Source organism: Mercenaria mercenaria, chromosome 11 (genome assembly GCF_021730395.1).
Source record: "Mercenaria mercenaria strain notata chromosome 11, MADL_Memer_1, whole genome shotgun sequence".
Classification (NCBI taxonomy): Eukaryota; Metazoa; Mollusca; class Bivalvia; order Venerida; family Veneridae; genus Mercenaria; species Mercenaria mercenaria.
In genome coordinates this window covers 33,432,804-33,447,788 of record NC_069371.1, presented here as the reverse complement: position 1 = coordinate 33,447,788, position 14,985 = coordinate 33,432,804, and the positions used below count along the sequence as shown (strand labels likewise).

General features: G+C 35.9%; 1 protein-coding gene across 1 annotated transcript; it reads right to left on the bottom strand.

Annotated features, from left to right (window-relative positions):
- Positions 1–8,477: 8,477 nt before the first annotated feature.
- On the bottom strand, positions 8,478–10,815 carry LOC123531847 (acanthoscurrin-1-like). The gene is made up of 5 exons (XM_045313126.2): positions 10,679–10,815; positions 9,640–9,666; positions 9,385–9,475; positions 8,944–9,342; positions 8,478–8,614 (listed from the first exon to the last, which is right to left on the bottom strand). Exons 1-5 carry the CDS (start codon positions 10,731–10,733, stop codon positions 8,593–8,595), a joined length of 594 nt encoding a protein of 197 aa, XP_045169061.2. The 5' UTR covers positions 10,734–10,815; the 3' UTR covers positions 8,478–8,592.
- Between the last annotated feature and the right edge of the window lie 4,170 nt (positions 10,816–14,985).

The following is a 14,985-nucleotide window of genomic DNA, read 5'->3' as shown; positions in this document are numbered from 1 at the left end:
CACTTTGTTATTGTTTGCATAGTCATTATTTTCATTAAATTTAAGATTTTTCAGCTGATCTATTGGCCAACGTTGGTGTTTTTATTGTTTTCGCCAGCACTTACCAGAGCAAAGCCCAGTGGAGAACGACCTCGGTGTCAAATAGTGTTAGGAATAATTCAGTTTCGTGAAATTATAACATAGAATTATTAACTTTTCTGCTTTATTTTCACAACATAAATTTTACGGATGTGTAAAAGCCCGTACAGTGACAAAAAAACAGGTACACTGGCTCTACAGTTACAACCAGCCACACATTCATCTGTAAGCGAGGTACGCAGCGGGGATGAAGTTTACTTTTGATTTATCTTGCGATGATAAATTACTACAGATTATAAAGTTGGAATAAATCATTTTAGTTTTGGGCGATAAGATTACTAAATATCCCTTCTTTAATATGTGCTTTCTGATATTCAATTTTATTTAACAGTCAGAAATGAATGGTTTATCTTTTCGGCGCGCACCTGTTTCGTGCCCCGATTACTACAGAATGTAGGTCAAAATCCATGTTATACAGCTACGCCGAAAAAATACTAAATATACATTTAGAACATATGTTGATTATATAAATTCCAATGCTCATTTTCAAAAAGGTCATTGAAAAGTGCGGATAAATAAATGGCATTGATTAAAGTAACTCACCCACAGGGTAGGGCCAAAAATTTAGGGTAGGTCGGGATACCGGAAACAAACAATTTTTTTACGTCTAAATGTATGCAAGAGTAGCTTAAATGGTTTTCATTGCTTTAAAATGAACTGCACTCGTTAAAAAATCCCTAAGGTTAATGTATTTTTGTGACTTTTTAAAACAGGATGAGTAAATAGTTTGTGATGGATTTGAATATTATAACATATAAACATTCAAACTTTACAAGAACTGTTGTTTGATAAACACTTTTTACTGGTTTATTCTGCTTTTCTACTAACGTTTTTATCAGTATCGGTCTAATATTCTACTGTTCCACCATCTACAGTATACAGCTTCGATCTGATCTTCTGCAACGGCTACTCTAAAGTTAGTTCGACAGTCAGCTCGACGTTCGAGCTAAATGTTGAGATTTCTCGACATATACATCGACATTCACAAAATAAGTTGAAAATCGAACTCAGTGTTGCGCTAGCTCGACATTTCGAAGTTCGAATGTGCAAATCGGCATTCCAAAAATCTGAATTTTGTGTTCAAATTTGCCATAGCTCGATATTGCAAATCGGAATTCAAAAAATAATAAAATGCTATGTTCAATGTTGCAATAGCACAACGTTGCAAATTGGTATTCCAAAAGTTTGAACATTATGTTGAATGTTGCACTAGCTCGACTTTGCAAATCGGCATTCCAAAAGTTCGACCGTGAGGTTCAATGTTTGGCCCTACCAGATTCATCTCCTGTATCGCAATAAATATCTTTTTTTTAAATTACTTAAATCCAAGATTGTGACTTATGGCAAACTGTAGTTCAAACCAAAACCTAAGAATGTGACTTATGGCAAACTGTATGTTCAAACCAAAACCTTAGATTGTGACTTATGGCAAACTGTATCTTCAAACCAAAACCTTAGATTGTGACTTATGGCAAACTGTATCTTCAAACCAAAACCTTAGATTGTGACTTATGGCAAACTGTATCTTCAAACCAAAACCTTAGATTGTGACTTATGGCAAACTGTATCTTCAAACCGACAACAAAGTTTCTGGTGTGTTTTGTATTGCAAGGATATATTATATTTTACCTATAATATTGTACTTGCACAGTTTGCCATGATATTTTTACTAAATACAATTGTAAGTACTTGCATTCTTAAAAATAGGTTGAGGCTTCATGATGATGGACTAGATTGGACTGATACGGAGAGTGATGATGGGAATAGCTATGTTGAACATGTTGAACAGAATGTTTCAGAGACTTGCAATGTAAAATACAATGCGTCCAAGTTAAGATATCAGTCTCGGATTTGATTTACAGTATAGATATTAATTTGTCAACACGCTGTAGCACCAACCTGTAACCGCACGCTGACAAAAATACAAATCCAGATTTGCTATGCTTGTTTGCAACACTCCATTGAACTCCAAAATGTCAGTGCCTCCCTCAGTTCACACTCCCAAATCTCATAGAACATTACCCAAACAAACCAGAAAAGCCAAAGTCAGACTACTACCAAAATATCCCTGCTGCACAAGAAGTGGTATGTCGGTTGCTGTGGACACAGCCTGGCATAAACGAGGATTTGACTCTCTAACCTGTAAGTTTTCTCAGCTGTATTTTTTATTTCAATTAGAAGATTTTTTTGCTATATGTGAATTTTTGTATGATATGTTATACAATACAAGTATGTCCAAAAACTATTTTTAAAAATAGAGAACTGTCAAACTTATCGACAAATGTACCCAACAAAACTGCTAAATTAAAGTCACTTTTACTTTTTATCCTCCGCTAAAGGCGGAGGGATATAGTTTTTGCGTTGTCCGCCCATCCGTCCGTGCGTCCATCCATCTGTCCGTCCTTCAACTATCTTAGAAACTAATGGATGGATTTTCATGGTAATGGTACAAAGTAAGTATTACCATGATGCGATGTGGCACATGCAAGTTCTGTCCAGATTGGATTAGTATCTCCTGAGTTACGATCCTTACTGTATATTTTTAGTTTTTCGTCCGTCAGGTGCAATATCTAAGAAACTTTCAAATAAGGCTTGTCCGGAGCATTACTTGAAAAGTATTGATGGCATTTCATTGAAACTTAATAAAATGATAGCCATTGACGGGAAGTGCAGTGTCAAAGAATCAGAACTTTACTTTACCTAGTTGTTTTAATTATATCCCTTTATTACACAAAATAAGGCTTTTCTGGAGTATAACTTGAAAAGTATCAATGGCATTTGATTGAAACTCACAGAATCATAGAGGTCATTGTGACAAAGTGCAGTGTCAATGAATCATAACTCTACCTTACCTAGGTTTTGAATGATCTCCCTTTATTACACAAATTAAGGCTTGTCCTGAACATTACTTGAAAAGTATTGATGGCATTTCATTGAAACTTCATAAAATGATAGAGGCCATTGATGGAAAGTGCAGTGTCAAAGAACCATAACTCTACTTAACCTAGTTTTTGGTTTATCTCCCTTTATTATACAAAATAGGGCTTGTCCGGAGCATTACTTGAAAAGTATTAATGACATTTCATTGAAACTTCATAAAATGATAGAGACCATTTACAGAAAGTGCAGTGTCAAAGAACCAGAACTCTACCTTACCTAGTTTTTGAATTATCTCCCTTTATTCAATTTTCTTTTTTTATTATCTCCCCATTTTTTTTTTAAACATTCAGTATAATATTTATGTTTGTTATTTCGCACAGCTCATACTTTCTTCATGACCACCGGAAAGTCTACAAAACAGAAGAAAGTCATCAAGACAGATGTTGATCATAGCATTTGTGGTGTTTGTAGCTGGTGGCAAAGAAAAAGACCAGGCCAAAACGCACGTCCCCATAGATGTGTACGTAACCACACAGGTAGTGCTAGGGCTATGGAAGCCACAAGTGGTGTAAAGGGGGTACATGAATTGTTGGAGGAGGGCACCCCAGTAGAGTATTTGGAGGGTGATGGAGACAATACACTTATTTCAAAAATAAAAACTAACCTCTTACCTTGTAATAAGTATGAAGAAACGATTTGATAAAAATCATGTGGTTAAAATCTTTACCAAAAGTCTATATTGCTTGAAAAATGACAAAGGTATCAAGTTGAGTAAAAGTGTTATCACCCACCTTGAAAAGTGTTTAAAATACACATTTGCAAAACACCAAGGAGACAAAAGTGGAATGGAAAACAATTTGAAAGCCATTGTTCCACATCAGTTTGGAGACCATAGTCTTTATATGCCTAGGTATTGTGGATATAAAAGAAAACCCGGAGAAAAATATCTTCATCGTAGCCTGCCCTATAAGACAGCTCTACACGATGAAAGCCTCGGACATCGACTACAACAGATATTTGATCCGCTGATACATAATGCCCATCAGTATATAGACCTAGGTTCGAGACAGCAGTGCGAACACGCCAACAAAGAAGTGACATTGAGAGCTCCTAAGAGTCACCATTATGGCAACACCAGCAGTCTTGACTACCGAGTCCATGTCACCACAGCGTTCGTAAATGAAGGAAGGCACTATATAACTAAGGTATAAAACAGTTAATGTTCTGAATTTGTTATTATTCTTTACATGTTGTTTAGGACTTTTCCAGGAAAAAATGAGCGGGAAATTACTTTTTTCTTAGGGGTACCATCACAATAATTTTAATTACTTTCCGTGAACGTACTCATTTTTTCCCCTGGAAAAGCCATTAATGTTATTATTTCGTCTATTCAAAGAATAAGGAGGGGCTTATAAATGCGTCTGCATTGGTTGAAGTTTTGTATACTATCAATGCTATTGCTATGAACCATGAACCTTCAGTCTTGAAACAGTAATAAAAGTCAACAGAACTAGTCAAGTGCCATAACTCTAGGATGATTTTGTAATGAGTTATGGCCCTTTGAGCTTATAACTTTTTGTATAAAGTTCAGTATTTTGTTTACCATTAATGCTATTGCATTGAAACTTGAGACACTTGCTGTAGGGAGGATTTTGTCTATATAAACAAGCTTCGAATTGTCGAGCACTGTTTTCTTATGTTATTTGTTAATTTGGTTGTTATTTGTTCCATTCCATTCGTTCATTTCAGATTGTTCTTGTTCTTCCAGTTGTTGTTTTATGGATATCGATGAAACCTGTTTGTAAGTACGTTTCCATACATTCAATTTATACTGAATACCAGGCATGAGAGCAATGAGTTGTGAGTTCAAGACTTATGTCCGTCCACACAAGAGAGATTGGTAATGAAAACTTTATAGAATCTCTAGATTATTGTAGGGTAGTTGTCAGTTTCTGGTGAAAATTACTTAGTACTGACAATGAAAAATTAGTATGGTACCCATGTCAGCATAATTTGTGTAAACAAATAAATATTACAATATTTGTGATAAATATATTAGCAAGGTATTTAAAATGCAAACTGCAATTAATGTACATATCTTCAATATACATGTTATTCTTATAGGGGTAGAAAGGTGTTATTTTATGATTTTATTATAATTTGTTGTACAGGGGTTCAACAAGATCGGACTATCTCCTGGTGCACACACTGTCAAATATGCTGACATGCGCTTGAAGCGGCGACACACGAAACAACAGAAAGCCCAATCCCCGTCCTAAACGTAGACAACTGGTGCTGTAACAGGAAAACAGGAACGGGCTACTAATCAAGGTGAAAATGAAACTCTTGAAGGAGACACATATTAGTCTGGTGAGTGAACATGAAAATGTTTATTATGCCCCCCCCCCCCTCCCCCACCTTCCTCAGAACCCTATGTTTTTACATCAGTAGGTCAAAGGTCATGGTTGCGGGGGACCTTTGACTGCAAAACTTTGTCCGGGCAATAACTCATGAATGTTTCAGCCTAGAAACATCAAACTTTGTATGGAGGCTTGTCATGACCAGCAGATGATCCCACTTTTGTTTTATAGGTCAAGGGACTGCAAAACGGTTTCCGGACAATAACGCATGAACACTTCGACCTTATGAATTATGTAAGACACATTGCTGCTTTTACAGTTTCTGTATCCACCAAGGGGGATTTTAATGTTCTATGAGCTCTTGTGATATTGAACTTGTATGTTGTGACATGGCCCCCTTTACAAATACATATATGTTGTTTGACACTTGGATATTTTAAAACATAACTGCCATATTCATTATAATACTACAGCTACTTCTGACACTAGAACAGCAGCCAGGGAAACAAAAACAAAAAAAAGAATTATATTTATTTGCCAATCTGACTTAAGTACTTGATCTTCTAAACGAAGATCTGAGAACGACCTATTCACATACGTCTTCTGTATATTTTGGATTTCCAGTATTGTTAATTTTATTTTCACAGCTAGCCGGCCATCTGACATCTTACGACATAAGAATTGTAGATATCAAAACCAAGGCTTTTTTAAGCTTGCAGAATGTTGTAAGTTAGCTTTTGATTGGCCAGCGGAAGGGTCGTCAGAACGAGGCTATCAATAGCTCGTGTTCAGATCCTAAGCGTAGCGTAATAGGAGATGTACTTTAGTCAGATTGATTAATTTGCATTTATATTTTTATATAACAGGAATTGGTCACGGCGATAATAAAGATGTGGAACAGATTCCTGATTCCATTCCAAGAGGTAATTTTAAACCTGTCCAGTTACCAGTACCCCCAACTGTTATAACTTTTGGCTTGGAAACAACAGTCCTGAGTGAGTAATTGTTTAGTTTATTACAACTTCAGAAATCATGTCCACTAACTACTGTATTTTGGTGTCAGACACAAGGTTGTTAGTGTCTGCTGAATGTACAACATAGTCTACCAGACAGATTGGATTTGGTGTAACAATGTAACATTGTTATCATTGAAGAACTATTTCTTTTATGCTAGTTTCAACAAAATTATTATATTTACAATCAACATGAGAATGCATATCAGAAATTTTCTTAAGGATGGTCCCCGATAGCTCAGTCGGCCAAAGTGCCGGTCTGTTAAGCTGGGGAAACGAGTACAATCCCCACCAGCAGTGCCAAAATTTGCACAACCTTCTGTGCAAGTGAAGTAGGGAAACTGACATTTACTTCTGAATAAGCTGAATAAGTATACATTTTTATTTCTTTTCAATTGTTTCGCAGTTAGAGAAGGAGTGCTATCGCAGATTACACAGATTGCTGCAGTGGAGTTACAATCAGGAGAGCAGTTCAATACATATGTTAAACCAACAGTTCCCATTTCTACGGCTGCAACAACTGTTACTGGCATGTCATTTTATAATGAGGAAATGACAGTAAATGGAACAAAAGTCCAATCAGTGTCTATAAAAACTGCTATGGATGAATTTGTTAATTGGATATCCAAATTCAAAAGTGTATGTTTAGTAGCTCACAATGGTCGCATATTTGATTTTCCAATTCTTGTGTTTACATTAAAGAACATTGGAGCTTAGGATAAGTTATCCGAATGTGCATGCATTGACTCCATGTCAGTGTTTCGAAAGCTTTATCCAAACATATCACTGAAACAAGTAGACCTTGTGTCATACTTACTTGGTGAAACATACGATGCACACAATGCCATGGATGGTCACGTTTGCGAACCTCCCAAGTAGTGATTTAATGGCTCATAGTTTTACTCAGTCAGCATTTGCTAATAACATTGCTTTCAACAAATCCAAACATTCAGTTTGCCATCATTGAATCCATTGATTTATTCAGGTGTGATAAAAAAAACCTACAGCTGAAAACATTGCTGGTTCTGGTCTGAATCTAAATCACTTAAAATTGTTGCATACCCGAGTTGGGGAAGACGTTTTACAAGATGCGTTTATTTCAAAGAACTCAGAAGGCTTACCAAGAGTCTCTAACAATAAGAGGTGTTGGAAGAGATTATACCACAAATTGCTAATTATTTTGAAAATCACTAGATTTTTATACACTGGTATATGACTGTTGAGGGACAAAAAGGCTTGATGTATTTATTTGTCTATACACCCACGGGCAAAGTATTTTAATGTGTTTAATTTACCTTAGGAATAGGTCAATTATAAAAAGTAAGTCTTAATTTGTTTTAGAATTATCATATTATTGCCGAAAAATCATACTTTTAATGTCATCACGACATTTGGCCTCGGAATAAAGTGCTTTTGAGTTTGCAAATGTTGTCATGGGTAAATGCCAATTTAAAACAAATGTCTCGCAAATATACTTTGGTCTTTTAAATCATCTTATTTGCAAACATACAACACTTCTTGGTCTATAGACTTCAAATTTAGTATTATATTGCTTATATGGCCATTTTATCTACCCTATGGGTCAAATTATTTTGAGTAAAAGTGAAAACATGGGGTGGGATGGAATTTGTTTTTTAATTAAAAAAATTCAGTGACATGATAAAGATAAAAAAAATACATTTTAAATTAAGTTTGAAATATTGTCCATTATAGTTGTCCTACCTTAAGAAAAATACATAACTTAGCCGCATTAGCTCTAGTGGGTTTAATTTGTACACTAGTCAGTAGTGTACATGTATTTACAACTATGCCATGCAGCGTTGTAAAATTGCGGAATATCACGGGTCAGAGAGATAACAAAGAAACCGATAGGTAGACGGGTAGGTAGACTGGCTGTACTCGTCGGTATTACTCAGCGCTGAGTTAACTCGCTAACAAACTGTAGGGAATCTAAAGTGGTAGTATATTCATGGCATGTTTTCCGATAGAATGAACCTTAACCTTACCAGTTGTACTGGATTCTTCATAATAACGCATTGAGATAACGTAAGATAATGGAAATTCCAAATTATAATAAAACAAAAACTGAATGCAGAAATCAGTTTATTATAGCGAGACTAAATAAGCAATGAACAGTAAAGAAGAATATATGTAAATCACGTTGACTTAGTTTTCATCGCACATTCCGGAATCGAAAACCCTTAACCTTGGTGGTGGAAGGACCTGAAATTGAGATAATCTTTTTGATCGTAATATGCATAAAAACATCTGTCAAGCTTAACTTGTAAATAATGAAGAAAAAATCTGAAATAAATCATCATGACGTGAAAAGAGATAGTTGTGATTTCAGCAATATATACATCCATTTTATTACCTCTTCTTAACCTGTATTTAGAAGAAAATCACATTACCTATTAAATGCAGCATTAATTTTCTGACTACATCATTAAAATAACAGCGCTTTTTACAATTTAAAATTTGGCAGAATCTTATGCTCTTTCCTTAGGTCAAAATACACCAGGATTATTTTCATAACATAAAAATAAAACTACCATATTCTTCTACAGCATCGGACTCTACAGTGATGATATTTACACCACCAACAACGTCCTGCGTATCTTTCCCATGGGTAACAGCGCTTTCTGCATGAGCATTTCTTGTAGTGGTGACCTCGTCTGTACATTCCAAAGCCGCCCATTCCTCCAGTCATTCCACCAATGCCGGTCATCATACCGCCACCCATCCCACCCATTCCGCCCATCATACCCATTCCACCCATACCACCTGTTCCGCCCATCATACCCATTTCACCCATCCCACTCATTCCACCCATACCACCTGTTCCGCCCATCCCATCCACTCCGCCATAACTCATTCCTCCCATACCACTCATTCCGCCGGACATCATCCCACCATAGCCCATACTGCTCATTCCACCGTAACCTACGCCGCCTGTTCTGCCATATCCTATTTCGCGCATTCCTCCAAAGCCGGTTCCTCCCATTGCTCCGCCCGAACTACCATAGCCATAGCGCATTCCACGGCCCATCATCCCTCCTGAATATGGCATCATTCCACCACCGCCTAGCAAAACAGTTAAACGTTAACATTTCACTAGTTATTTCATAGTTTATGTATTCATTACATTTCTTTAACAATAATGCAAGTACTTAATTCTTGTTCTACGTATTATTTAGATTAATGACAATACGTAAATGTACTCAAGAAAAGAAAAGTGAAAAACGTACCTCCCATGATACCTCCATATTTTATACCTGAAATTCAGAAATATGGATTTAAGTATTTTCTAAATCATCGTTCTACAATAAATACACGACTCTGCCGAGCTACCAGCTAGGCCTCTGGATTGGAAATATTCAGCGTTATTAAAAAGTTCGTTTTATCTTTCAAAATATAGACCCTCGTTCCCAAAACACCCTATTCGGTGGGGAATATATGTGATGAAAACTACAATAAGAACAACAAAAAGCCGTTAAGATTTTTTAAAATGCCAGTGAGCACTGCCTGTCGTCGACTATGTACACACTGATTTAGTCCGTACCAGAAAGCTTTGGTATTCGTGAGATTATTGTGAAAGAAAACACCACAAACATGCACCACAAATGTACTTCAAAATGTCAGTCCTGCTGACATTATATGTTAGTAAGTATATACAATACAGCAAGTGGAGATGCAAAACAAAACCCAACCTGTTATACCCAAAAGTCCGCTATACATGTATATAAAAGAAGACTTCGCGAAAGTTATGGACAAATTGTCTGACGTTCGGACAGACAAGCTTACCACTTATGTAAGACCGAGAAAAAAAAAATCGAAAAATGGGTGCCTGTTTTAATTTTGATACATATATTTGTATCAACCCTAACAGGTTTTTCTTAAAATGAATTCGGCTGGAGAGGAAGGGTAGAAACATTTTAAGAATAGTTTCATTGTTACAATATTTCAATCAAAAAAGATAATGGAGGATTACGTCCTGAAAGAAACTAAAATTTTCATATTCTGAGGAATAATTCAGGAGCTGTTAAAATAGAAAAGCACTTCAATAATATCAAATGGAAAGAGATCCAACATCTTACACAACTGTCAAGAAGTTTTAAATATGTATGTCAATTGACTTCATTTTTAGCACATTTCGTAATTTGCAAATACCAGATAAATATACAAGTTTCAGAAATTAAGACAAATAAGACTAAGTAAACTACCAGATAAAGCGCGTTAAACAATGTATATAGAAGCAGGTCCTTTTACAAAAATAAAATGACATACCTTGTGAAATATCGAAGACAGCGCATAAGGCTGTGAGTATATAGATGGTATTCATGCTGAGCGTGCAAGCCGAATGTCCGTACGTTTAGTGAAAATATTGTCTTCTATTTATATGCTTCTTCAGACAGGCCTGTAAACATGATTACATATTTTTGTGGTCTTTTGATTGATTTTCGTCCCAAGTTGCCAGTTTCTGATTGATTAGAATGCAACATTTGACATTTAATATTTTAAGGCGATTCGCGACCAATAGTTTACATAAATTCAGTTCAGGTTTCCTAGCTTTAAACTATTTGAATAACTCGTGTAACACCTTTTAATATAGAGGCCATCAGTATATCGCGTAAGTATGTCATCCGATCCTACTATATGACAAATTTTCAGCATTAGATACTGGCAGATGAAGATTCTGGACTGCCATCCCGGCATCATCTTAGGCGGTTATATAGGTAGAAACAGTCATTGGTTGTTTTCACAAAAAGGTAAGCGGCCGGCAGCGGTTGTAACCACCTTACAATCATTTGTATGTAAGTTAAAGTTCCTTAAATGCTAATGATTTAATATATAAAAGTAGAGATATAAAAATATATTATGCAGAACAGAATGGCAGAACAGAATAATTAAAAAAAGCAATGATTTTAATGTAATGCACGAACTGTCAAGGATATAAAGGGAGATAATCGCAAACAGTAGATTTAATGATATATTCCGCTGTGTTGATAAAGACTCAGACAGGTTGTAAATATGCGAAATAATTGTAGGCAAAAAGAGAGGGAAGAATGAAAAAATGCTAGATTCTTTGTTTAGAAACACAAGTATGTAGACCAACATTAATAACGAATTTTCTGTAATGTACTTTAATTTTTTTTTTAAAAATACATTTTGTGTTGACGATTACTCGGCTGCAGTACCTTAAAAGAGAGAGAGAGAATAATGTAAATTTTGACTTGATACATTTTTATGCATTATCGTGCATGTTCTACACCGACCGCAAATGTAAATCTATGTATCAAATGAATTTGCACTTTCCTCTCACGTTGATGTGTAACATCTTGAATAACGTGTTTCATTTAATTGAAAAAACTTGTATTGAACATCAGGCGTGCATAACGTTCGATGACAAACATTTATTTTTATCTTTTTTTTTTCAATACAAGTAAAGTTTTGTAAAGCAGTTACGATATGGAATCCAAACTTATATAAAAAATAGAAATGTATAAATCTTGTCGAGGTTATTGTCATGTTAGGTTGGTGCTTTTATAAAGATATACTCTTATTCATACATTTTACACATACACTCACGCACGCACGAACGCACATACAACCCGCCCATGCACGCGCACACACACATATGTACGCAGACACTCAGGCAGACCGCACACCCACGCACACACACACGAAAATGGAGAATATAATGTCTTGTGTGTAGGCACAGGTGCATTAGTTGCTCAAAATAAAATCATTACCTGTGTGCAGAGAATCCGTTATGTCGTACGAAATATATAAAGCAGCAAGGAAAGGTTGGAACTATTTTACAGCTTTATGAAACGAAACTTTAAAATCTAAGATAAGCATAATAATATCGCATGCCATTGCCTCGGATATGTGGAACTTTGCTTTTGAGCATTTCTTTACATAGTTTAGACAGAGATGTTCGTCTTGCTTGTCGGAAATTACACGAAACTGAATTCAGTCAGCCGTTTTTAACCCCGCTCGAAATTAATTGAGTAATTTTCAGTCACGTATGCTAAGACAAAACCAGTATCTTCTTGTGACCGCGACTGGATCCAGAAATCACGTTATCAGTATGGTCCCCGAATATGGTCACAAGGTTAGTATTGTGTACAAGCGTGACTGGATCCAGAAATCACGTTATCAGTATGGTCACCGAATATGGTCACAAGGTTAGTATTGTGTACAAGCGTGACTGGATCCAGAAATAACGTTATCAGTATGGTCACCGAATATGGCCACAAAGTTAGTATTGTGTAAAAGCGTGACTGGATCCAGAAATAACGTTATCAGTATGGTCACCGAATATGGCCACAAAGTTAGTATTGTGTAAAAGCGTGACTGGATCCTGAAATAACGTTATCAGTATGGTCACCGAATATGGCCACAAAGTTAGTATTGTGTAAAAGCGTGACTGGATCCAGAAATAACGTTATCAGTATGGTCACCGAATATGGTCACAAGGTTAGTATTGTGTACAAGCGTGACTGGATCCTGAAATAACGTTTTCAGTATGGTCACCGAATATGGCCACAAAGTTAGTATTGTTTATTTTATGTTTTTCGGTGGTTTATCGAAATATAACGGTGAATTATATCCTGATAAACTCACTGGCCACTCAGTGAAAATTATCAAATCTGATACCCGGATTAACGTCAAAAAGTTTACCGAGCGTACTGAAAGCCGGAAACAATATGACGATGACGTCGTTAAAATGACGTCATCTTTGCGATGCTTCCTGATAAAATTTCCCGCAAATTTCGACATTTTATTGAAATAAACACAACAAAAGTAGAGTTTTAGACATAAAATAAACAGAAAAATTGTTGGTATCGATGTAATATCACGGTAATTTCACTCGTGAACACCAAAAGTTGTTATTTTCACTCGTGGCTGCGCCACTCGTGAAAATATCACTTTTGGTGCCCACTCGGTGAAATTATAACGTGATATTACACCGAAACCAACAATTATCCTCTATGTAAAAGCGTGACTGGATCCAGAAATAACGTTATCAGTATGGTCACCGAATATGGCCACAAGGTTAGTATTGTGTAAAAGCGCGACTGGACCCAGAAATCACGTTATCAGTATAGTCACCGAATATGGTCACAAGGTTAGACATGACTTTTTGATAGGGCCTGTTTTGCCTGTTTGCGGCCATCTAGAGAGTATTCTTCATACGCATGTGATTTGGTTCAAAATGGTGGAAAAATGAGCCGGTCAACCCCATGTTTATTGTGGCTGGAATTTTTTCTCTTGAATAGTTCTGTTGAGTTCAGGTATTTTTAGGGGGGTTGGAATGCATGCAAAATTGCAATAGTGTCCAGTGCCTATATAGAACATAAGTAAAAATAACTGTGGTCTTAGGCCAATATGATCACATGGCTAGTATTGTGTAAAAGCGCGACAGGATCCAGAAATAACGTTATCAGTATGGTCACCGAATATGATCACAAGGTTAGTATTGTGTAAAAGCTGGTCAGCCGCCTATTTGTTATGCTAATATTCAACATAAATCACTCTGAAATATCTGTGAAGTACATACAAAATTATCGTCTCTTTGGGTACCGGCAGAGCAGTCAGTATTACTGCTACTACTGCTGGAAGTTGTAGCAATAGCAGCAGTAGTATTACTGCTGCTACTGTTGGATGTTAGAGCAGTAACACTGTAGTTGAAAGTTGATCGAGATACAATATGAGATCGATTTTAGCAATTAATGCATTATCTGCCGTCGAAAAATTTTCAAATCTGTTTTAAATAGTATTTTTGTCTTTTTATGTCTCGGGAAACGCGCTCAGTGGAAACCCTCTTACTGCTGTAATTCAAAACTTCCATGAGGGCTTGAGGATGCGTTGCACGATACGGATACATGTATATTGCTTTTATCTCTGTTCACAGAAAGTACATATTGCATTTCCGACAGATTTTCAGGATAGCGACGGCATCGCTTTTTTTTAATTTTAGATGTCCAAAAATGAGCTCGAATCCTATTTTTACAAAAGCTGTCGGTTGCTATGCTATTTCACGGATGTTTTGATTTTAACGTGCATGCGCTCTTTACGTGTGACAAAAGAACGCTCAACAATAAGTAAATATACATAAAATTATCATCATATTACGCATTGTTTTGCCCAATAAAGATGATTTCAGTCAAATGATTTATTATACAGTAATTATGCTTTGATTAAGGACATGCATGTTATTAATAATATCTTACCTGAAGAACCGGCTTTATTCTTATTTTCATCAGAAAGAACAAGCATTTCCAGTCTATTTCCACACATCATACAAATATAAAACTTTTTCCTTACATTTAAAAATGTCAAATTTTCTTTCATATTATCTAGGTTTTTTTTCCACAACTTCAAATAATTGTTGTGTATATTTTTCTCCAACTTGATATTAAGGGACGCGGCTTCATGTCACTGAAGTTGCTGTTTTAAATAATATACCGGAAATTATTACGTAATAGTAACTATTATGCAAATGAATGATGATAAAACGTAGGTCACCTAGGAAATCAAGACCCTAACATAATTTCGAGGATGTCCCCTAATTAGAGCGGATCATA